The sequence below is a fragment of the Podarcis liolepis genome, assembly GCF_965112155.1.
Source record: "Podarcis liolepis genome assembly, chromosome: 11".
In the NCBI taxonomy this organism is placed as follows: domain Eukaryota; kingdom Metazoa; phylum Chordata; class Lepidosauria; order Squamata; family Lacertidae; genus Podarcis; species Podarcis liolepis.
The window spans coordinates 37,028,049-37,053,602 of NC_139565.1; the positions used below are offsets into that span (position 1 = coordinate 37,028,049).

The 25,554-nt window shown below is 42.6% G+C and overlaps 1 protein-coding gene across 2 annotated transcripts; it reads left to right on the forward strand.

The window, feature by feature from the left end:
• Positions 1-42: 42 nt before the first annotated feature.
• On the forward strand, positions 43-14,303 carry S100Z (S100 calcium binding protein Z). Of its 2 annotated transcripts, none has more exons than XM_083465573.1 (4): positions 43-177; positions 7,992-8,133; positions 12,285-12,448; positions 12,739-14,303. In XM_083465573.1, exons 2-3 carry the CDS (start codon positions 7,993-7,995, stop codon positions 12,441-12,443), a joined length of 300 nt encoding a protein of 99 aa, XP_083321699.1. In that variant the 5' UTR covers positions 43-177; position 7,992; the 3' UTR covers positions 12,444-12,448; positions 12,739-14,303. The 2 variants fall into 2 exon arrangements, with proteins under 2 accessions (XP_083321699.1, XP_083321698.1); XM_083465572.1 differs by lacking the exon at positions 43-177 and adding an exon at positions 7,588-7,660.
• Positions 14,304-25,554: the final 11,251 nt, after the last annotated feature.

Consider the following 25,554-nt stretch of genomic DNA (forward strand, 5'->3'; position numbering starts at 1 on the left):
CTGGCAACTCTCAGTACCTTTAACAAACTACATACGGTATATATAAGAAAGGGCTAATTGGAGTTTCTGGTATCATGCCAGCCTGAATGAGTGCTCTGGTCTACTGTATGGAGAAATAAATTGGACTCTGGCACTTGGAAATGAGCCACTGCAAAGTTCATGATCCTGGGAGTTCAGGTAATACCTGATACTGTATATCATTTTCATTCCATCTCATGTTTTTGGATCAAGGAAGTGCTCTTGTGTGTCCTAATCGTGTTATGTAAGGAATAACAAAGCACTCAGGGAGTTGCCTTCCCAGCGGAAGCAAAGGGAGGAATCTGAAATACACAAAGCAAGCAGGTACTGTATTCATACCTAATCAAGCCAAGAATGTTGCAGAACAAGATTATTACTGTTTCTTGTTCCAGGTTTCATGCCCTTAGGGTTAATATACCAAATCTACAGGGCTATGCTTTGTGTGAATAATAAACTTGATTATGATAATTATGATGGTGATAATACATTTCTTGGACTCTGCCCAGGATGACTAGCAACCATTAGAAAAATACAACCTGATGACCAAAATTTTCCTGATGCAGCACATACAGAAGGCATTAAGGTGTCACTCCGGGTGGATGTCAGTTGCCCAAACAAACTCAGGAGGACTAGAAATGAGCAGCAGGAGGAGCAAAAAGGAAATGAATCAGGGAGGTGTGAGTACTCCATAATCCCAAAACCATGATATGCCAAATGCACATCACAAGGGACAGTGAAATGTGGTTGTTTTAGAAAAAAAATTCAGGCTACTATCAGCTATGCCAAAAGCAGGTTTTAACTCCAGGGAAACACATGTATCACCTAGACAGAAGAAATAATATGTGGTTCACATCTCCAAAATGCAGGAACAAATTACTAGCCGAATTTTGAGATGGTACAGGTAAGTCCTCATACATTAGAATAGATATAGTGTATTCTATATGTCATAAGAGCTCCCTCTTCTGGTTATAGCTCATATTAAAGGTCCTTTATAAAAGGTCTTCCGATCCTTAGCTAATTTAAAGATTTAGGCTAATATCTTTCTTAGATTTAAATATTGCTTCTTAGTTCTCAATATACAGTGGTACCTTGGGTTACAGATGCTTCAGGTTACAGATGCTTCAGGTTACAGACTCCACTAACCCAGAAACATTACCTCCGGTTAAGAACTTTGCTTCAGCATGAGAACAGAAATCGTTCTCCGGCAGCAGCGGGAGTACCCCATTAGCTAAAGTGGTGCTGGTTAAGAACAGTCCTCCAGAACGAATTAAGCTTTTAACCTGAGGTACCACTGTATGATGATTCTCACTACACCTGAGAGATGAGTTTGTGTCCTTGGGATCCCTTTCCCCCATCCCTCTTTGTTGAGATGTGAGCTGTGACTTGTTCACAGCTGCGTTGTGCCCTTTGCTGGCGCCCAAGGCTCATGCACCAGGCAGGACCAGAGGATTAGCTTGAAGGCTGAACCAAACCCACTGCGCCAGCCCAACCCTCCCTGCCACAGGCACAGAGCATGGATGGTTCACGGGGCCGCAGTTTGCCACCTGCCTGCCTGCCCACAAAGCGGGGAGCCTGGTCGGGTGGCTGACAGATACAGCCCTTGGTAGATGCATCCCCCCAATGCTGTCTGGGCAGCCATTCAGCGAGGGGGCCAGGTGTGCAGCAGCAAGGCCAGGCTGGGCTCCAGGGCCCAGAGACCCCCAGTGGCAGTCAGGATGGGGATCCCTGGGTGAGGCACCTGGCTTGCGCCCCCTCAAAATCATACACCCAGGGCCACGGCCCTCCCCATGCTATGCCACTGCTTTTTGTTGTTTAGTCGTTTAGACTCTTCGTGACCCCATGGACCAGAGGACGCCAGGCACTCCTGTCTTCTACTGCCTCCCGCAGTTTGGTCAAACTCATGTTGGTAGCTTCAAGAACACTGTCCAACCATCTCATCCTCTGTTGTCCCCTTCTCCTTGTGCCCTCCATCTCTCCCAACATCAGGGTCTTTTCCAAGGGTCTTCTCATGAGGTGGCCAAGGTATTGGAGCCTCAGCTTCACAATCTGTCCTTCCAGTGAGCACTCAGGGCTGATTTCCTTAAGAATAGATAGGTTTGATCTTCTTGCAGTCCATGGGACTCTCAAGAGTCTCCTCCAGCACCATAATTCAAAAGCATCAATTCTTCGTCGATCAGCCTTCTTTATGGTCCAGCTCTCACTTCCATACATCACTAATGGGAAAACCATAGCTTTAACTACCGGTATATGGGCCTTTGTCAGCAAGGTGATATCTCTGCTTTTTAAGATGCCATCTAGGTTTGTCATTGCTTTTCTCCCAAGAAGCAGGCGTCTTTTAATTTCATGACTGCTGTCACCATCTGCAGTGATCATGGAGCCCAAGAAAGTAAAATCTCTCACTGCCTCCACTTCTTCCCCTTTTATTTGCCAGGAGGTGATGGGACCGGTGGCCATGATCTTCGTTTTTTTGATGTTGAGCTTCAGACCATATTTTGCGCTCTCCTCTTTCACCCTCATGAAAAACTTCTTTAATTCCTCCTCACTTTCTGCCACCAAGGTTGTAGAACTCCTGCTTATCTCTTGCTCCTCCTTTGCTTTCAAAGGAATTCTGCTTGCTGGGTTCTGACCAGCTCTTGCTTCTCACTGACTTCTGGCCTAGGCAGAGTAGACCACAACTCTGATCACCACTGACCATTGGCCATGATAGCTGGGGTTGGCTGGAGGGGGTGTTCAAGGACATCTGGAGGGCACCATAACAGATAAGAACAAAGCAAGGACCTGCTGGACCAGACCAATGGCCCATCTAACATCCTGCTCTCACATCCGGCTCTCTGGTTTTACGTGGTATTTTTGTTTGACTAATACTGTTTGTTTTATATTGTACACAGCTTGGAGATTTTTAAACTATTAAGCAGCTGTCAGGGAACTGCCATCAGCGCCAGAGGAAGAGAGCAAAAGCCAGAGGGATTATAGAGAGCCTCCAGGGATCAGGAGAAGCAGCTCATCTTCTGGGGAAGAGAATAAACGCAGCTCCAGTGGAGAGGGGGTGCAGGAGTCGGAAGTGGCGAGGCGGTCCCATGACTCCTTGCCTGGGACAAGCGGGGAAGGAAGGGGTCCTCCGCTGCCCATACCCTCTCTGCACAGAAGGCTTTTGCGCAGAGAGGGAAGGCGGAGACTGGGCGTCAAGGAGCTTCTGTGCTGGAGGAAGTTTAAGAAACGCCCCACTCACGGATTCTGCCAGTGATTGAGTCAGCCACGGGTAAGTGGCTCTCCGGACAGATAAAGTTTACATTAGCAGCCAGCCAGGGAGAGATTTGCCTGCTTGCGCACGAGCAACCCCTTGGAAACCTAACAGCAGCTTATCAATGTTTTTGAATGAATCACATTTTGGGCTGGTATAAGCATAAAACAGAGATAGGGAACCTGCAACCAACCAGATGTCATTGGTCTGCAACTCTCAACATCCTTTACTATTGGCCAGGCTGGCTGAGCCTGATGGGAGTTGGAGTACCATGGCCTCTGGAGGGCCACAGCCCTAAAACAAATTCAAAACAAACCACATTTTGCTTGTGTCCCTTAACTAGGTCCATGAACCCTCACTTTCAAATGTCAAAAGTTTCCACTGCTTGAGGCACAGTTTGACTACCCATGGTCAAACTAGAACTTGAATCAAAATCTCCTTTAAAAGTGCTAAAATATAACTGGACAGAAAGCAAGGCCAAAACCTATAATAGCATGTTTCATAGGAACTTATTTTGTTGCTGATCCATACCTGGCTTCCTGTTGCTGCTTCTCCTCATTTGCAACTGGGGCGTGGCCCTACCATTAGAGTGAGGCAGCTCCACATGAGTGGAGAGTGACATCAAGGCTTCAAAGGACAGGGACACTCTATCTATCTATCTATCTATCTATCTATCTATCTATCTATCTATCTATCTACCGGTATCTATCTATCTATCCATCCCACCTGTGAGGATCTGCCAGGCAGAGGTATAAGTACCTAGGGTTCCTTGTACCCTTGGCAAGGAGTTCTGTTGAGGCACTCAGAAGAGCCTGTGCACTTCACCCAGTCGCCTAGAGCAGTGGAGGAACGGCCTGGGGGGTGAAGGGGCAGGCTTCTAGCCACTCCAAGCCAGAGTGGAGAGGCACAATTTTTGCACCCGCTGCACCTGTGCTCTTGCAAGGACCAACCTGGCAAACACCTAGGTAAGTATCTGCTGCCAGGGATGACCACAGGTAACCAAGGTAGCTCTTACCCACTCCTCCAAACTGGATATTGAGTTGAGAGGTGTGTGCATGTGGCCCCACTGAGTACCACAAACATGAGGTTCTTTGGGAGTTTTTTATTTCTAGAGGCAGCTGGTGATCAAGGTTATTCTTCTAGCTGTCCCAATAAATTGCAGGGATCAGAGGTGCACAAAGCTTAACTATTATTTCCCATGATATTTTTTTATTTTGCTGTCCTCACAGCTTAGAGGACTTAGCTAGCTGTTTAAGGGTTTTTTAAGTAGGTAGATTCCACTTCTATGTGTTTGCTTCTCTAGCAAGATAGCACAGAAAACACTTAACTGTGCCAGTTACGGTAAATCTAAAGTAAACAGCATACAACTCCATTTCAGCACACAAGGGGGAGCCACACTCCAAATAAATTTTTGACTTATAATGCACACAAAAATTTCACCAACATTTATATCTGAACCCTGTAATAGAAGTGTGCATTGGCTCTGTTTGTTCCCTGAATCAAGAGATGAACTTCTGTGATTCAGGTAAGGTCCTCCTGCTTCCTAGTCAGATTGCACCATTCACAAGGCATCTCAAGATGTCTCAAAGTTATTGAGTGTCTCTGTGGTCTGGCTGTCCCTAACATAAACCTGCTAGTTCCACCGACTCCCAAGAAATGAAACCAGGCTTACTAGGGAAATGCTCAGAGCCAAAAATCTGTGGCAGGGGGCAGAACCCCAACAACAAGCACCCTTGGGTAACAGGGCCATTGCTGAGGAGTGACATTCCCCATTACAGTGGTACCTCTAGTTACAAACTTAATTTGTTCCGGAGGTCCGTTCTTTACCTGAAACTGTTCTTAACTAGAGGTGTGCTTTCGCTAATGGGGCCTCTTGCTGCCGCTGCGCCGCCGGCACACGATTTCCGTTCTTATCCTGGGGCAAAGTTCTCAACTCGAGGTAACTCTTCCAGGTTAGCGGAGTTTGTAACCTGAGGCGTTTGTAACTCGAGGTACCGCTGTATTTCCTTGGGACCCATGCTCTTTTTTGCACCTCCACGCATCCCCTCAATGCAAACATCTCACTTCATGTGAAGCAACCCTAGACACGCCCAAAAACGTGGCACAAGTAAGAAAGATCTTACACCTTCCAGAGCAACCTCATCACCTCCTTAGGGAGGACGACTTCATGTTTTCTGAATCATAGCCCTAAGTGCCAATTAGTAGAAATACAATTTGCTGTATTTACTTCTTAGTAGGGACTGAGAAGAAATTTGATTCAGATCACATGTAAAAGTTGTATCTATCGAATCTGCATTTTTCAAAGCAAAATGAGAACTGAGCCATCTTTTGAAATTTTGTGATGCAGTTCCCCAACTAAATAAAGTTTACAAAAATGCACATATTAGGTAAAAGTGTGCATAAATATGAATATTTTCTTGAAGATGACATATAAAAAGACATTATGTTAAGAAAAATTACTTGCAAAAATGTGTACATACAAAAAAATGTGTTTGTTAGAAATTCGTACTCAAATGCCAAAGTTATTTTGTGAGGATTAGAAAAAAAATCAAATTGCTGTAGAAATGTGAAGAGCCAAATTTTAGATTGGAAAAAATGAGAAATTGGGAAATCAAAACTGATGGACCCTTCTGCTCCTACTTCTAGTGAATCAATAAGTTGCAAACAGCATATAGCTACAGTGTTTTCTAAGTGAATTTTCCTGCCATTGCGTGGTGAGTTCCCGCCCCCCACCAGGATAAATAAATACACAAGACACCATAATTTAAGGTTAATTGGGCGAATTAGGCCACAACTTTATTGAATTCAGGAATGAGAGGCATTGGCTTAGGCATTGGTCCTATCGACTATCCGGCTCCAGCCCATTTGCTGGAGACACGGGGAAGGGTTAACACTATATCGGGGGAGTCTCCTGCTGAGGCACGTCAACTAGGAGCTCCCCCGGGTCACCGCTCGGGGGCATGCCTTTGGCCCATACCTCCATAGGCTTCGGACAGGGCCACGCCCCCCGGAGTCCTTTAACGGACCACCCTTCGCTCACTGGGGGGAGGTGATGGCGTTCCTCCCCCCCCCCCACATCCTCTTAACCCCTTCTTACCAATGCCTACCACCAATGCCGAAGAGTTGTGACGAGTTGCTACGAGGTAGGCGAAAAACCAAAAGGCTACCAATTGCCAATTGGGAAAAATTCCTACCATGCCCCTTGTGGCGACAGACCGAAGTCCATAGCAAAGTCAGAGACCTACCTAAAGCCTACCTAGAGGGAGGGAGGGTGGGAAAACGTGAGGGCTAGCCGGCGAAAGAGGGCGAGCCCCCTCTGCGCCGGCCCTAAATAGTGCAGGCCACGCCCCCCAGCCAGCTGATTGGCTGGCTGGGGGGGGCAGACCTGGCCAGGATTCCCCTGTTCTCGCGGGGGCTGAAACCAGCCCCCGCTCACGTGGGGTGGGCGTGAAGCCCGCAACCCCACCTCCTGGGCAGGCCGGAAGTGGCTTTCTTTCATGAAGAGGGCTATCTTTTAGTGGCACCACCTGTGCTTTGAACGCCTTTGCGTCTCCAGTACTCTTTTGAGTTTGGAAATTATATGCTGAAGGTTCGGTTTGAACTTCTGAAGCGTGACAATCCAGTCTCACATTGGACTGAACTTAGATCAATATCTTATGAAATCAGATGCAGCCTTCCTTCACCTGGTGCCCTCCAAATGTTTGGTCTACAACTCCCTTCATCCTCAGTTTGGATTGGCTGTGCTGGCTCACTGGGACTGATGGGAACTGTAGTCAAAAACACCCCAAAGGTACCAGGGGAAGGTTAGTGTAATGATTAGTATGTTGGGGTAGCACTGGGAGGAGACAGGTTCAACCCCCCCTCAGTCATAAAGCTCACTGAATGATCTTGGACCAATCCCTATTTCTCAGCCTTCATTCTCTCACAGGGTCATTGCAAGGATGAAGTGGGGGAATAGGGGGTAGGAAATGTATACTTCCCTTAGCTCCTTAGGGGAAGGATGGGATATAAATGAAATAAACCATAAGGCAAAGCGCTGCACCTTCTTGTTCTGTATTTGTGGTATTCCCAGTGGTTGGCTTCCTAGCAACTAATTGGATTTCCATCCTCGTTGTTTTAATGAAGTTGCAGCTTTTATACTCCTAGCTCCTTATTGAATGCTCAGGGAAGCCAGCCAGCCTCAAGAAAGCCACCTGGGGAAAGATACCTACACCTGTTGACGCATAACAGGCAGTCACAAATAAAGTGAAACCCAGGAAGGGGGAGATATTTTATCATTGGTGATTTCCCTCTAGAAACCCCAGGGGAGTTTGGTAAGCTAGGGTGGAACCCTCAGAATAGAGTTGACTACAGTCTGTACCTGCTGGAGACAATACTTTATTTGGGACCACTTCAGAACAGGTAGGAAGAAATGCTTAAATTTTGCCTTGTTAGATGTATTTTGCTTCTTTGCCCTTTCAGGAAAACGTGTGGCCACTCAGAGATGACTGCACATCCAATGATCTCAACACATTTCTTCCTGGATTCATTTGTAAAAGTGCTCTCCTAAATTAGTGTCGTAAACAAGTTTGTGCAGCTGGTCAGATGATAAATATTTAGTATCACAGAAGCTCTGAATCCTATATTGACTTTCTGGACAACTGTGTTTATCTCTGTGCATATACAGAAATGCTTACGTTTTAGAAGGTTCATGTAAGGTTGCTATAAGCCTTCCCTTTATCTCCCTTTGTAGTATGCCAACACTGCTGGAAGGTGCAATGGACACCTTAATCAAGGTCTTTCACCATTACTCAGGAAAAGAAGGGGACAAATATAAACTCAATAAAGGAGAACTCAAGGAGCTCCTCACCAGCGAACTTACTGACTTCCTTTCGGTAAGACAGAGTCATGGTTAAATCCTTTTTTCACTGACTGCTTGCTGGACATGGGGAGGGGGAATAGCTACTGGAGGATCCTTGACAAGTATTTCATATGCCGTTTGTTCACCCAGACATGCAATTAAGTCTTTTCTGCAACAGCAGCTGTACTGTGTGCAAAAATAGTTGCTATATTTTGCCACATCCAAGGAAATGTGCTCTGGTGACCAAGTACTTAGGACCCTTGATTATGTTATTATTAGAAAGCTTTATCCAAATAGTCAGCTATAATGTTAAGTTTCGATATGGATGTGAAAGTCTTGGGTTCAAATCCCAGTTAACTTATAAAAGTTGCGGGCTGGCTGTGGGGAAATCTCCATAGGTCAGCTATAGGTCAGCTGAATATCTTGTCTAGGCATTACAACCAATATGGTAGAACTCAGTTTGTGCATTGTGAGCTTCCCTGCCCCCACTGACATGGATCAGTGGTGGACGAACTTGGTACATGATGGCCCCAGTTTATATGGTATAGACGAGTAACGGGACTGGAAAGGTAGGAGATGCACAGTAGTCATGTTGATCCCCACAGCAAATGTAATATCTAAATGAATGGGGAGCTGATTTTATTCATTCACTGGGGAAGAGGTGGTGTTCCTTTTCAAAGTAGAAAAACTGTGTTCCACAGAACACAGCTTCAGTACTGAATTAATGACACAAGTGCACACACTCAAGTGTTCTTCATGGAAAAAAGCAAAACTAATTCTCAGCTGCTATGTTTTTGCTTAAGAGTTTAAGAATATTTCAAGTGCTGTGTTATTTAGAACCAACTACCTATCTAGTCTAAGAATATGGAAGGCTCACAAAAGTGCTGCAGAAGTGAATCATCTGATTTGTTTTATTTATTTATTTATTTATTTATTTTCTTTTCCTTTTTCTTTTTTTTACTGGCCAGTCTTCAGCTGCGGCTCATAGCAGCTTACAATAAAACCACAAAAATGCAGTATAGAAAAGAATCCAGCGCAACATACAAATTAGAGCAGAAAGCTTAAATGTTCTCTTTGACGTACAGAACAACTCCTCTGCTTCATCCTGCCCTTCCTATAGAGTTTGTATCCAAAGATAACCTCGTCCCACTGGCTTTCTCCTCTTTTACCAGGATTTCTGTTATGCCCACACTAGCTGTACTCTTCTTTAAATCCAAGCATTCCAGTTCAGCCATCTTGGCCAGTGTATTAATTGTACTACATTGTTCAGAGGCAGTAAACCCCTGGTGTCAGAATACAGAATACTGCAAACATCAAGGGGTGGCTGTACCTTATTCACTAGGCTAAAGCTGGGACAGAAGGAAGTTGGGTTGGGGTTGTGAGATAGAGATTCTATTTTCTTCAGTGGTGGCCATAGGTTCTCTTTGGGAATGGTTTTAATGTGGTCCGTTAGCTCTATGTGACTCATACCATGTGCAATGTACAAATAGGTATGGGAAAACTGGTGGGTGATGGGGTTTTTTACTTTACTTTCTATTGGTTCCTTCTTCGACTGCATATACACCATATATTTAAAGCACATTTCACATGCATTACCCTCCCCCAAAGAATCCTGGGAACTGTAGTTGAATGGTGATTGGAACTGTATCTCCGTGAAGGCAGATTAGTGTCTGGGGTTTTGAGGGGGAAATGTGCTTTTGTATACACAGTCTTACTCGCTCTGTCAGCCTCAAAGGCTCTCTCTGCACCATCTGTGTAGCTGAATCATAGCCACAGGGTGCTATCGCCAACTGCCTCAAGGCAACCTCATCCCTGCCTCTTCCAGTCCTTTCCCTCTTCCCTTCAGACCTATTCAGCTGTGGCCATGTCAAGCATAACGTTGTCTGCCCCATTCCTTAGTAAGTAACGCAATGGTTGAGAAGCATGTGAATAGGTCTGATATGAGGGTGGGGATTAGTGTAATGCAGGCATAGGCAAACTCGCCCTCCAGCTGTTTTGGGACTACAACTCCCATCATCCCTGACCACTGGTCCTGTTAGCTAGGGATTATGGGAGTTGTAGTCCCAAAACATCTGGAGGGCCGAGTTTGCCTATGCCTGGTGTAATGGCTGCCAATGTCTCAAAGGCACTGATGCCTCCCCAGAGCAAAGTAATAATATTCCCTTAGGCAAATTATTAGAAAGAAGAGGCATTTAGGGTATTTTAATAAGTGATAATACCTAGGCGAAAGTTTGCAGCAGGGGTGTGCAACCTTTTGGGAGCTGAATACCATTGTGGGGAGAGGTGTGAAGTAGGCAGATGAATGGATGTGACGCTTACCTTTATAAAGTAGGCTACATATCACAGTTAAAGGATGAGATTCCAACTTGGAAAAGCCCTCAAGGAGAGAGCAGATCAGGACAGGTGAGCTGTGCTGCTGGGGAGAGCCCCAAGAATTAGATGGAGAGGCCTGGTGGTTAGTCACCCCTGGTTTAAAGATATCTCAATCATAGCTTGCTATCTTCTCCTCCACCTTTCTGGTGGTATTGCTGTTGACCATGCTAGTAAGGTGGGCAGATGGGCAGAAAGATAGAATATGTAGATCAAAGAGTATGTAGATCAAGGTGTATGCAGATGAACTTTGGTCTATGCCTGGAAATTTTCTTGCTTTTTAAGTGCTTCTTCGGGCCTGAAGCCACATGCAGTTTTATTCATAGGTTGATTGGAAACTCCTGTGGACTCTAAATATAGCTTCCTATCTCTCCTGAGCAGAGAGGTGGCTGAGAAGAGCTCTCGCTGCAGGACGCATTATCAGTCCTGATGTGATTTGTGTTCCTCTATTTTGTTCCTAATTTATAACGCCGCTGAAGTTCTTGTGTTAAAAAAAGAAAGATCTGATATATAAGTGGCATCCTGTAGTCTATTAATCCTAAGAAATCTCATAGTCTTAAAAACTGGCAGCTCTGCAAAAAGGGGAAGAAATAAAAAAAGGAACCTGTCATCAATTTTCTCGGATTGGATTCTCTGTCCTGCATTCCATCTTAATAAAATATCTCTGTTTGTAGTGACCCAGTCCCCAGAGTAATCAGCAAGCACTAACTAGATGTGCTTCAGACTTTTGAAGATTAAGCAGAAATAGTGGATTATATCTGGTTTAGGTTGAGTCCACATGTTAGCTTCCAGTGCTCCTAATTTAGTCCTGGTTTGTAGAGCATATTTCACACATTAGGATTAAAGCAGCTTTTGCCTCTGTCGGGTTTGTAATGATGATTTTTAAAAACTGTAGGAGCCACAATGCTAATTCATGTTGCAAATTCGCCTTCTACACAAACAACCATTATCATTAGCATGCAAGAAGCTGAAAGCCTCACATGTGAAAATGCCCTTGAAATAATTTCACTAGTACACAGAAGTTCATATAAATCTAGAATGCAAGATACATAGGGTCGCAGAGCAATTATCTATACAGCTGATGGTAATTAGGGTAAATTCTAGGTTTAGATTAATTGGGATACAGATACTGGAAATTACTACAATATTTTGAGTTTGGGGAACTGACTAACAAAACCCGGGTTGCAATCCTATACCCACTTGCCTTGGGAGTAAGCCTCATTGAACTCTATGGAATTTAGTTCTGAGTATACATATATAGGATTACCATCTTCAAAGATCAATTCCCTCTTCTGCCTCTTATATGAGAGATCACCTCTCGGCGCTCTTTGCTTGCAACATGTGTGTGTGGTCCCTAAAAACAAGATCATTTCTTCTTTCGGAGTATAGCTTTATTTATATGCACATATAACCAGTTTGTTGTCTAAAATTCAAATACTTGATCTACTAAGACAATACAATTGGATGATGGCCCTAGTGGGAAAACATTGACATTTAGCTTATTAATAAAGTAAACCATCTACACTATTAGAAATAAATATTATGTTGTTCAAAGTTGAGGCACCTCTGTCTTGAGACAAATACCTGCTGCAGACACTGGTAAATATCACAGTACATATACGAAATTCCCTGAGGGTTAAGGACAGTGTATGCACATGCCCTCAAGGAAATAAAAAGAAATCTCTAATGTAATTTAACGCACATCTCAGAAGATTCTCTAACCAATATTGAAATGTACATATCTATCTATCTATCTATCTATCTATCTATCTATCTATCTATCTATCATCTATCTATCTGTTTTTGCCTTTATAGTGTCAAAAGGATCCCCAGTTGGTTGATAAGATTATGCAAGATCTTGACAGCAATAAAGACAATGAAGTGGATTTTAACGAATTTGTGGTTCTGGTTGCTGCCTTGACTGTTGCATGCAATGATTTCTTTGAAGAGCAAATGAGGAAAAGGGGAGAATAGAAATGGTAGGTGAAGCATGTTTAATTATCACTGTAGCACTTTTCTTGTCTAATGGTTGAGCTCATTGAACCTGGATATTATGGATAACAAATGAAGTTATCATGGAGACATTTCAGCTTTCCTCTCACTTCCTTGTGTAGAATGTCCATCCAGATGTAACTTGTCAATATGAAAAAGAGAGAAAGGAAGAAAATACAAACGAAGCTGAATGTATGCACGTTAATGTGGATAATTTCCTTTTCCTAAGGATGATGTCATTGCTAAATACCTGCTACATCTCTGTTTGCATTGACAGGTTGCAGTCGCCTTTTGGAGACAGGATGGGAGACAGCAACTTCTACGGAACCAATATTTCACTTTTTGTTTTGTATTTGGCTTTCCCTTCTCTTACAGCAATACAAGGTTTCCTGTCAACACTCCCACTTCTGTTTTTATATCAGTGCACAATGAGCAGTTCATCCATAGGCAAGATGTGTTCCAAAACCCAGCCATTTACTTTCAGCAAGTCTCTTTGTATGAACCCACCCAGACCCTGAGATCATCATCTGAGGCCCTTCTTCATGTACCTCCTCCACGAGAGGTCTGGAGAGTGGCAACAGGGGAATGGGCCTTTTCTGCAGTGGCTCCCCATTTGTGGAATACTCTCCCTGAGGAGGTTCCGCTGGCGCCTTCATTATACACTTTCAGGTGCCAGGTGAAAAGGTTCCTCTTTAACCAGCCCTTTGGCTGATGAGCATCCTTTTACCCTTTTAAATGTGTTTGGGGGAGGGGTCTATTGGTTTGTTTAGTTCTTGCTCTTGTTTTTATTATGTATTTTTGTGTTTCTTTATCTTGCATTTTTATGTTGTGAACAACTCTGAAATCTATGGTTCGGTATACACATTTAATAAATAATAAATAATATTTAATAAATGATAATAAATATGGCTGCTGTATGTATTGGACCTTTAGATCTGTCATCACATGGCATATTAGGTGCTGTGTTGTAGGTCACACCTTGAACCAGTTCAATTCTATTGAGTCCTTTTGAGTAGTGCTGGAACAGAGCTATATAATAGCTGCATAGCAGTGTAGTGTGCTGAGCCTGACATGACAGTGATTTTTACCTTAAGGTTAACCGCACCATTACCGCCTTTCTCTGGATTTCTCAGCAGATGGTGAGAGGTAGATATGCTGGAACTAACTGTATGGCTACAGGCCACAGCCACACACACATGGTATAGGCATTTATAGCAAGGTTTTTCAGAACTCCTGGTCACTTGACTCCACCCATAATTCAGAGTTTCAAGTGTATGAATGAACGACATCTTTTCCATTGCTCTATAAGCTACTAGCCTAAGTGCAAGGCTATAGGAAGAGTACAAATGCTGACCAGTTATTTCCTGGTGAGAATAATATTTAGCTTAAAAACAACAGCCTGGGGAGAGAGGAAAGCCAGGGCCACACATGCTTCCTAAATGTTTCATCTAGCCAGATTGAGCCAAGAGCCTGAGATAGCCTCACCTTTAATGGATCATGGCCCCATCCCGTCCCTAGTACCCTGCCAGTGACTTAACAAGCGTTGTTCAGCTTTTTCTGCTCTAAGAACTCACCAAAAGAAGTCGAGCACTCTGTCCCCCAGACTCAGCACTCCATCTTTCTGACTCAAGTCTCCTCTCTCAATCTTGCATTCTTCTGAGTATCTTCTTCGATCTATTTGAAAAACCCATCCAAATCATTTTCACAAACCATTTGTGGGTCCAGTTTTAGAATTATTGGGTTTAGGGTTCTATTGTTATAAGGATGAAGGTGGTTCTGCTGAATGGCTTGTTTTTTCTCCCATTAACATTTTGTATATGTTTTTCTTTACTTTTAATGTCATTTAAATAAACCACAATAAAGTACTAGACAGAGACTCTGATGTTGGGATTTGTGTATGAAAAGGTACACGAGACACTTTATGTGAAAATTATGCTTCTGTCTCTTAGCCAGTTAAGAAGGTCTGACGTATTTTGCCGAGTCCAAAATGGAACAATAGACCTTAAAAGCTCTTTTGCATCTGCCTGGGTATTTAGGAAGGAGCTACATGGTTGACTGCAGAAGGGCTGCATGTATTGAGGGGGCTGGAGGCAGGGGGAGAATGGGGAGTGTATCCACTTTCTTCAACAGGAAGGATATAGCCCATAATTCTTTGTTCTAGACAAAACAATGTTGTATTTTCTATTAGTGTGATCAATTGCACAGACGGAGTGAGGAAAGCAAAGTCAGATACTGGAGATTTATCTGCTGTCTTTAATTAAATTGCTCCATGATCATGAATTTAGACTAGCCTCCCCCTTTGAACAATGGAAAACGTGCTCACTACATGGGCTTATCCAAACATCCTCAGCTCTACCATTAAACACTTAAATTAAGAAAGGAGTCTATATCAGAGAGTCTACCTTAAAAAATCAATAGAAAAGTAAGAGCTATTTATGGTTTAATATCCTTCTCTGTACATGTGAGATCAAGAAAAATACAGCAGTGTCAAACACTCACTTCTTAAGAGTCTACAAGATCCCGGTTGCATTAGATGTCCCTAAGTTGCTTAGAAAACAAACTGTATTGCCTTTAAGCCTATAGGCATTGGCATTTCCTTTTATGTCTAAATGACCATTGAAGCAGCACTGGGGAAAATTACTGGATTAATGTATTTTGGTATTTGGCAGTTCTTTCAATAAGCTTTATCATCATCAAGTGCTTTATCCAATCAGAAATCAGGATAAGGTGCCTGATGACATCAATGAGCTGCTGCTTGCTTCAGAATTCTGCAGTTCTTTCAGGCATTGACTCTCCAAGTAAGCCCATGTCAAGGCAACACCTCCTCATCCTCATGCATTAGGAGCCTGTGTCAAATGGCTCAAGAGCAGAGACTATCAAGGTGAACTGGGAAATGCATAATTGAACCCCAGAGTTAAAAACGAGAACAAGTGAGTGTTTTGAAACTCTAGGCACAAAAATATTGCGGTAAATGGAGAAGAAGAAATTGGAAATGTCATTGAGGGGGGATACAGCTGGGTTGTGTTTCCCTTCCCTCTGTTTGATAATTGATAGTATATTAGTATAGCGAGTATGGCAAATGAAGGCATGAGATGTATTTTGACATTAAAGTCATGAAGCACCTGCAGAAGTTATGAGGAAGAGTCTGGTTCCATTAAAACTAACACACCATACATTCAGAATTATTAAACCATCACGGTGATGTGAGTTATTCAGGTTGTTACGCATGTGAAAATAAGGACAGTGGTAGGTTTGTACTGAAGGCACAATCTGCTTAGGATTCATTTTATTTATTTACTATTTGTTTTGAGTATTTATCAGCTGTACTTCATGAACAAATCTAGGGTGGTGTACAAAAAGTGCAGATAAAATTAACACAGCATAGAAATTTAAAGCCAACAAATAAGCACAAAAAAGACACATTAAAATGAACCAAAAACCAATAATTGCAAAACGCATCTGTAATCTAAGGCCAGAAGACCTGTTTATTGAGCATTCATTCTGATTTGTCTGCAGGGAGGTTAGATGACATTGCATCTGTTATGTGTTATCTCTCACTTTTCAATGTATTTTCCCACCGCCTTCCTCATCAATCTTTTGCCGAAGTGGGTTGCTACACAACACCCCCTCACAATCAACTATAATTGCACTACATGAATTTGACATTATGTGACTGAGTCCCACCCATAAATCGCAACAGTCTGGAAGTGCCCTAAAATGCTTGAGCAAATAGGCAGGTCTTCATGTGACACCAAAAAGCTTATAATGGGCCTGCTTGACCAACCTCCTTAAGGAGAGCATTCTAATTTTGTGCCACCATGAAATAAATATTTGTCAAGGCACAGTATACCTCAGCTGCGTAGTTGAATAAGGACCTCTCTAGAAAATCTTATGAGAAGGGCAGGCTGGTATGAATCAGTCATAAGCAAGTTCTAGGTTTAGCACAAAAACACCTTTCTTAGTTCTTAGAGAGAGCGCTGGAAAGTCATAAAATGGTCTACAGAGTAACTGAGATTTATTTGTTTACTTAGTGTTTATACATGTTGTTTATCTTGCTCATGCTTTTTATGCAGTGATATGACATCATCTCCATGTCTAATAAGAGTTTTGACTGACGGGATAATAATTAACAAATTCTCCATTATTCAGAGGTATTTAGGTTGGCTGCACACCACTGAAGTGTGGCTTCATTGTTCTGAGGCAAACAAGTTATACTGTCAATGTTATCTGCTTTTAGCCACATGTTACTAGATGCAAGATAGTCCTTTGTTATTTGGCTTATTTTCTAAGCCCACAGGAGTCTGGGCACAACTGCATCCTTTGGAATCACACAAAGTAAACAAACTGTGGGTATAGGGGAATAATGAAAGATACTGTGTTCTTGAATCATGGAATCAATGAAAGGAAGACTATAAACAACAGACTCATAGGGTGCTTGAGAATTTTTCCAAAATATATGGTGTACTAAACCTTGAAGAGCTAAATACACCCAGAAGCTGGAATATTCCATGATGGTGATCATTATTATTTTTACCTAACTACATATTTGCTTCAGGAGGAATTCAACATAGTGCTAGGTGGATCACTCCAGCAACCCAAACATTTCTGCCTACCTGGTGGAACAATGTGCCCTCTCCAGCCCCATGTGCTGTTCTGGGAATTCTCCCAGCAACTCGTGCAATTTGGGGGGAAAGCCCCATTGCACTAGCCGTAGTCCTTGCATGGGCTTTCAGTGGTGGGACCAGTAAGTTGAATATGGCCCTTGGTCTTCCCTAACACCCCATACCCCCCATACCCATAGTGGTGCAGCAACAAAACAGCTGGCACACTTGCAAAAGATAGTAAAGGTAAAGGTAAAGGGACCCCTGACCATTAGGTCCAGTCGCGGATGACTCTGGGGTTGCGACGCTCATCTCGCTTTACTGACCAAGGGAGCCGGCGTACAGCTTCCGGGTCATGTGGCCAGCATGACTAAGCCACTTCTGGTGAACCAGAGCAGTGCACGGAAATGCTGTTTACCTTCCCGCCGGAGCGTTACCTATTTATCTACTTGCACTTTGACGTGCTTTTGAACTGCTAGGTTGGCAGGAGCAGGGACCGAGCAACGGGAGCTCACCCCGTCGTGGGGATTCGAACCGCTGACCTTCTGATCAGCAAGTCCTAGGCTCTGTGGTTTAACCCACAGCGCCACCTGTGTCCCCTTTGCAAAAGATAAGCAGGTTTCAAATTGTTAAGGGGGACCACATGCTGAGATTCTTGCATTGCAGGAGGTTGGACTAAATGACCCTTGGAGTCCCTTCCAACTCCATGATTTGATTAAATAGGACTTTTTGATACACCAGGTGACCAAGGCCAATCTTCCTGAATGAGTGTTTGTTATCATTGGTCCAGGCATAGGAATCAAAGCATCTCTGATATCCTTTTACAGCTGGTACTCAGGGAGGCACTTCAGAAATACAGTAAATGGTGGTTAAAACAGCTTGAAGGACCAGTATAATTGCAGTGATTTTGTTGCATCCATTTTAATACAAACGACATGGATCCAAAGCTTGCCAATTTAAAGTTTCATGGTAGGAAAATTGTCTGTTTTTCTTTTTTTTGTTGTTGCTGGAACTCTTTTTTTTTATAAAGAAAGTACATATCTTGTATGTACTTTAGGGTTACGGATTTAAAAAGATGCTGTAAAGTACCTAATGATTTTCTGTGTTTCTACAGCACCCTCCACATTCAAAAATAGTAGTTACGTCAATGATGCCATATTCATCCACAGAAAAAAATGTTCCATGTAATTACTGTTGGAGGCAGAATAACCAGAAAATGATTTCCGTTTATTATCCTTTATGCCAGGTCAATTATCAATTGATCCAAAATAAAATGACAGTAGTTTATCTTTGAGCTTTATCACCCTTGGCTTTCTTCTGCTTGTCTCCTATATAGGTATCCAATATTGCACTTACTGTTAAGGTTCAATTACTTTCATATTTAAGCCAATATACCATTCAGTTTGCTTGGTGGGAGCTAAAGACGCATGCTAGGAACTAGAAATAGGTTTTCTTTCTCAAATGAAGAATGTTTCAAATTGATGTAAGACGCAGAAAGGCTGGTAAACTGCTCCACTCAGTTAGCTACAATTTTGAAAAGAAAAACCTTATCCTGTAAAAATCAGCTTTATTTTGTCTCTAAGTTCCCTTCACAGTTCAGATTGTGGAATGTTTATAAGAAGAATGAAAAACATACTTGATAGTGAATAGTGCAATCTAAGGGTTGTGAATTTTGCCATCAACTGTTTTTTATAGTCTCACTGACGCAACTGCATTTTGAGCCTCTGCGTAATTAGAACAAAATGTGGAAAAAATATTGTGGTAGCCTAATTTTAGCATTGAAAAGAAAGTGAGGTTTTCCGTTTAGTAAAAATTATTCAAACATAGCCCTTTGGGGGACTAGAATCATGGTCACAAAAACTCTGATTTAATAATGGTAGCTGTTTTTTTCTGACTCAACTGAAAGTTTACACAGGATATGGAGAAGTGAGAAGTAACAGCTAATATTGTTAAGACTGGTTGATGGGGGGAAATAGAATTTGCATAGCTTGGGGCATAAAACTCATGTGTTTTCTTGTGGCATTGCAGCTGGTCACGGCTAGGATTATGAGCAAGAGTGACCATGGATGTGATTGTGGGCGCGACAAACTGGCACAACAAATCTTGTGTTGCTCATGTCTTAGCATGAGTTTTATAATACCAGCTACCAGCAAGCTTCTGAGAATTTATTGGAGGTGCCATGAAAATTCTCCCAAATCTTCAGCTTAATCTCAAAAGGAAAAAGGTCAGTGTGGCTTTTATAGCCTCAGAGTTTGTTTTTGACAAGGACTCGTTTATCTGTAACTCACACAGTGGAACTTTAGTGGTTCTAAAACTCTTATAGATGGGCAAACAACACTAACGTAATTGGGGGGAACTCTCACTGAAGATGTGGTTTTGATGTACCGGTAATTTATTCCTTTTTTAGTAGAGTTGCCTACCACTGAAATATTTTTATTTGATAAGTCATCTACCTTTTCACCAGTTAGAATAATAATAGGTTAAAAGCTTAAGCAATTGTGTGCATTATAAAATCATTAAAAAGTGTATTTCTAAGATACTGAAAGAAGATAACTAATGAATTAATCAGCAAATGTTATCTTTTAGTGTTAAAAGGAAAAACCACCTTTAATATTGCTCCCTAGTATCATATAGCCTCAAAAAATAAAGATGTGTGCCGTTAACTAAACTAAAATGGTGGTTCCACATGGGTGTTAATAGAGTGAAACATTTTTCAGCAATGCCCATCCACATGGCCAATATATTTTATATATATATACTATTTATTAGATTTATATACCACTCTGCATAATAAGATTTAAGGGTAGTTCACAGAATAAAATATAAAATGTTTATTCAGAAGTAAGTAATACTCAGCAGAAATCCCCTGCAACTTTAATTAAAGCTTCTTCTTTCTGGTTTCTGCCTTTTATTTCTTCCCAATATTTTGCAACAAACTAAAATAAAGTTAAAAATGAGTAATTGAGCCCCACTCCCTTGGGAACAGGCTGCTGAATTATGGGACAATTAATCAGTAATGCAATGGTAAACTAAACAGAATGAAATTACAGACACCTTCTATTTGAATGTGCAGGTTCTGGTGGAAAGACTCAACATCATATACAGTGGTACCTCTGGTTAAGAACTTAATTCATTCTGGAGGTCCATTCTTAACCTGAAACTGTTCTTAACCTGAGGTACCACTTTATCTAATGGGGCCTCCTGCTGCCACCACACCGCCACCATGTGATTTCCGTTCTCATCCTGAAGTAAAGTTCTTAACCCAAGGTACTACTTCCGGGTTAGCGGAGTCTGTAACCTGAAGTGTTTGTAACCCCAAGCGTTTGTAACCCGAGGTACCACTTGTAAGTTATCCCTGCAGCATTCCCCCCTTTTTAAGCAGAAGTTCAAGAGGCCTGTCCTCTTCTGCACCTGTCTAAAGACCTTGAGAAAAGCCCAAAAGGCTCCACATATTCACAGTGTGGTCTTCCATCTGAGATCCTTTCAGTGCTGAGGTCAAGAGCTTTATGCCCAGAATGTAGAATGCTGCCCTTATACCATATCAGGCCCCTGGTCCATTGACATTGTGCCCATGGGTGCTGTGGCACCCACAAAACCCTATCAAGTTCCCAGCCAAGTTTTCCATCTTCCTCACACACACCCCAAGTGAATTTCAAAGTCTAAGCTTGAGGAAGCTGTCTCATTATTTCCTTCCTGGTTGCCCACGTCTGCTGAAGCCTCCCTCTTCTTGTGGGAATGTTGAGGGTGGCAGGAGAGGATATATTGTTTATTAATATCCTTCCTAACTTGCGCTAGCAAGTTTCTTCACTTAGCAGAGTGCATTCCCCTTCTTGCACAGCAGAAAATTGGTTGCAAACTCGTGTGTTTCTTAAGAAAATAAACTATTCAATCTGTCTTGCCCAGATTGAGATTTGTTCTACTATTACTGGTAAGACCCCTTTGAATTCCTCCTAAAAGAATAAAGACACCACAGTCTTATTCATAACTAACAAAAAGTAGTTTTACTCATGATCAGGCAGAGCACGGTGTGATCCCTGAAGGCAGGCTTTAGGCTTAAAGCTCCAAACATGTACAAACAGGTTTACCCCATAGGGGAGATAACCTGGGGGACTGCTTGGCTGGCAGCCAGCAGTACAGTCCAGGAAGTTCGCGGGACAAAAGGAAGATTGAAGAGAGGAAGGTAGCTGCGTGACTTGGCCTTTTACCATGTCTGGAAAGGTCACGCCCACCTCCTAGACACATGCAAGGAAGGATGCTCCAGGCCAGGAGGAACAGGAAGTTTTGACTAGCTGGACCAACATCCCCTGTATGACCACTCTAGCAAAAAAGGTGATGTTGTACTTGACTGCTCCCAGTGGATTACATCCCAAACTTCCGTGATGACCACAGGATAAAAGCCATCATGGTTTTCAATGGACGCTGGCATTAGACACCAAGGAGAGGAAGCAATAGAAAGGAAAGGGAGAACTATAGTTTGTTCAGGAGCTGAGAGTTGTTGGAAGAACCCCTTTCCCCTCACAGAGCTAACAACTCTCAGCACCTTTAATAAATGACAGTTTCCAGGATTCTTGAGGAGAAGCCATGATTGTTTAAAGCTTGAAATGTATGGTGCAGATGAGGCACCTGTGATACTCTTCCGTGATGTGCTCTGAAGGTTTGAGAACTAACTTTCAAAAGGCAGCCCACTATTTGGGGAAGTTAGAAAAAAAATCCCCGGAGGGTTGGTTGTGTTGTGTCTCTTGCAGCAAAGACAGCTAGACACCTTAAAGACTAACACGTTTATTCTGATGTATGAAGTGTTATCCTAAGTTGCAAGTACATGGTTGCAAGGTGGGAATTGTAAACAGTCAGGTTAGAAGAAAACAAATGGAGAAAAGTACAGTCTGTTGTCATTGCACTGATAGCACTGCTCATTAACAAAAAAAGAGGAGGAAGCAAAGCCAATGGCCTGGCATCTACATCAGTATTTTCTGCGCTGACTGGATTTCAGGTCTTTCCCAGCCCATACTGAAGATGCCAGGGATTGGTTATGTTTTGGTTCTCATATTATTTCAGAAATTGTGAATTTTAGAGATTTGGCTTTAAAGGTGAAGTGAATCAGAATTTTCTCCCATTCCTAGTTCTGGGTTTGGGGAATCTGTTTTGATGTTGCTATGAAAGCTTTATAACCTGTTCGTGTTTAAACAAGCAAATTAACAGTATCTTTTCAATAATGAGGACAAAAAAATGATAGGGCTAGAAAGCCGGATAGAAAAGGTACAATAAATACATAGGAAAGGAAACCAACCATTTAAAAGCTGCTCTGAACTTTCTGCCACCTTTCCAGGCAGGAAGTGTGCAATGAACTACAATGGTGTTTTTATATCTCCAGTATAAAACTATATTTTTGGCTAATTGGGCAGTGAGTTATGAATGTGTGATTTCCTAGTGCAGATGAGGCCCCAATAACATGAAGCAGAAAACTACATTATTTAATGTTCCCTGAAGCAATGTTAGTCTCTTGATGTGTTTTCATTAGATTATATACTAACAAATAAGATTCCTAGCAGGTGCTAACAAAAATCATTTTAATGAATGCCATGTGAAACCATATCCATATGCCTAAGGATATGGCTGGTATGAAGGGTGATAGTTTCCTGTTACAATGTTGTTTCTGTTTCTATTTGTGTTTGTGGGAAACTTAAGGGATCTTTTTGCTGAAGTATTTGGACAGAGCCTTGGGAGATAAAACTGGAAATTCTGTGGTGCAGCTCTTAAGAAACAAAAGTAAATAAGTTCTGCCGGCACAGCAGCTAGAACCCCATTTCATCAGATTTCCCTTCCTGCAGGATTTCTGATGACCAGACTAGATCCCAAATGGCAGCTTGTCAGACTTTCCTACTATGTGTGTTAGATCCTTGCCCTTCCTGGCTCATTAAAAAGACCAGCGGGGGACTAGCTTGAGTAGCCAGTGCCTTCTTGCAACAAGGCAATGTTCCAGCATCCCTAAAGGAGGACGGCGCTTCCTCCTCAAAAAAAGCCCTTCCTGAATACCACCATACTGGATAATTCTCAGCCAGTCTCCAATATCCCATGCATGTGGTGGCATCTCAGCTCCAGGGGTTTCTTGGTTATCTAGCTCCATTTCAAGCTGGTTTGAAGCCTTGTTATTGGTTGGAGACAGCTTTCATCCCCTTGGTGGATAACTTACACTGGGAAATGGACTGGGGGAGTGTGGTTCTGCTGTACCAGCACAGAAGGAAATAGCACAGAAATGGACTCTTGCTACAAACCTGTGCATACTTTCAGGGGAGAGCAGGTAAGAACATAAAAAGAACCTGCTGGATCAGGCCAATGGCCCATTTAGTCCGGCATCCTGTTCTCACTGTGGCCAGTTAGATGCCTGTGGGAAAACTGAAAGCAGGACCGGAGCACAACAGCATTCTCCCGTCCTGAATTTCCAGCAACTGGCAGTCAGTAGAGATAGGTTGTGGTTAGTGCCCACTGAAATCAGCAGGGTGTAATTCTGGATAGACTTGAATAGGATTACACTGTCCATCAATTAAAATTGGTTTCATTTAGTCAATTTAGCCACTGTGGACATCATTCAATCAACCATTGCAAAAAATAATAAGGATTGAGACCAGGAACAGAGGAAACGGAAGGAAGAGAAAAATAGGCTTTGTAGCAGGTTTTCTGTATGGATCCCTTTCCTCTAACTGAAACAAACAGAACACAGCTAGCACAATGGAAGCTCGTCTTCAGCTGCTCAGCACAACTCTTCATTACAGTTAATCATTAAAAAAATTGTTACCATCTGCAAACTAGTAGATAAGCGTATCATAGTAATATTTCTTCTCATAAATTTAAGCATCACTTTGCATTTCTTTTGTTCAGCAAATTCATCAGCTATGTGTCCTAATTTAATTTTCCTATGTTCTTTCATATTCAGTGGATAATAGCTCTAAGCCATAAGGACTCCCTTGTTTCAATATCTTCCTCATCATCTGAAACTGCACATACAACTCTCAACTCACAAAAGTGGTGTTGTTACTATAGCTAAGCAGATGGTGCTATTAAAAGGCTGGTCACAGTTGCAAATGAAGGTCACACCTCTCTGACATCACATGCTCCATCACACAGTTTATTTCACTTAGCCTCTGGATCCCATCCATACCCTGCCAAGTCCCCTTTGATATCTTAGGTGGGTATCTAAGATTCTCCATCTGTCTACTGAAAGCAACTCCAGTGTGCCTTACTTGCAATGACCAGAGCATCATAATGTTTTATCACACCCCTCTAAGCAGCAAGCAACTCCTCTTGGGTTATTTACAACCCTGCCTTGGTTTTCCAGCATAAAGGGGCAAAAGTTCTGACACCCAGAATCTTCAGGCAGCATCAGAATGATTGACAATGTATCCACAGATGAGTCAAGCTGGAATTAGAACATCTCTAAAATGATATTGCTTTAAAAGATGCAACCAGATGGTATTTGTGAAGGGGTACAAATTTAAATCCTGTGCAAAGGTTGGCTTGATTAACTATCAGGTTGGTGACCCCATCACAGATTTGCAACTGGAGTGCTTTCTATTTATTTCAGAGGACCGGCTAGGACAGCTCTGTAGCCAGCCTTCTTGGATATATACTGCACCCTGGGTTGAGGTGAGGTTAAAGTTAAGTGCAGCCACACAGTAATAACGTAACAAACAGTGGCAGAGTTTATTTTCACAGAGGTTGCCTTAGTGCTATTGGTTCTATAATGTTGTCCACAAGTGAATGCAGCCCCAAGGATGAGAGATGCTTCCCACCCACCCTGGCTAGAAGAAACGGTGACTCTGTGTCCTTCTCAGGATTTGATGGTGTAGCAAGGCCAGCTGGTCACTGGGATTCATTTAGGATTGCTGGGAATTCTAACTCTGTGAGGGGTGCATGAGGGGGGGGAATGTGCTTTGAATGCGCTTTAAAAAGTATAGTGTGTATCCAGCTATGTTTGAGATGAGGAAAGAGAAAGAGGTTTATTTGTACCTCCGTCATTTGGGAAAACCAGGACTTGATTTAGACCAAGGCTTGGCCCCAGAGCCTGACTTCAGCTTCCAGTAAACTTAGCCTTGGAGCATGTGGTGGTTAATGAAGAGCATAGTGCCTCTGAGCATGTGACAACTGCTTTCTTCCTCCCACCACTGAGAAGACAGCTCCCCCTTGCACATCTGGGATGATTAGGAGGAAAGGCTGTCAGGTAAGGGAATGTACCTTGCAAGCATTCTTAAAAGCCTGACAGCTCTCCTATCAGAAGTGAAGCAGGGCTGCAAATCTTGATATATATTGATTGTTGGCTGCAGGGGGTTGGACTAGACGGCCCTCGGGGTCCCTTCCAAATCTCCAGTTCTGTGATTCTATGGTTCTATGGTGTATGTAGTTTGCATTCAGTTTAGATGTGGAAATGCTAAATTATCCCAAAATCTGGAAGTGGGCAAACAGCGAGCGAGAGAGAGCACATCTCGCTGGGGCTTTGC

Excerpts from the sequence above, each read along its gene's own strand:
- S100Z (XM_083465573.1), top strand. The coding sequence starts at position 7,993 with ATGCCAACACTGCTGGAAGGTGCAATGGACACCTTAATCAAGGTCTTT. Across the intron at positions 8,134-12,284 it reads AACTTACTGACTTCCTTTCG|TGTCAAAAGGATCCCCAGTT; the intron begins GTAAGACAGAGT and ends TTGCCTTTATAG.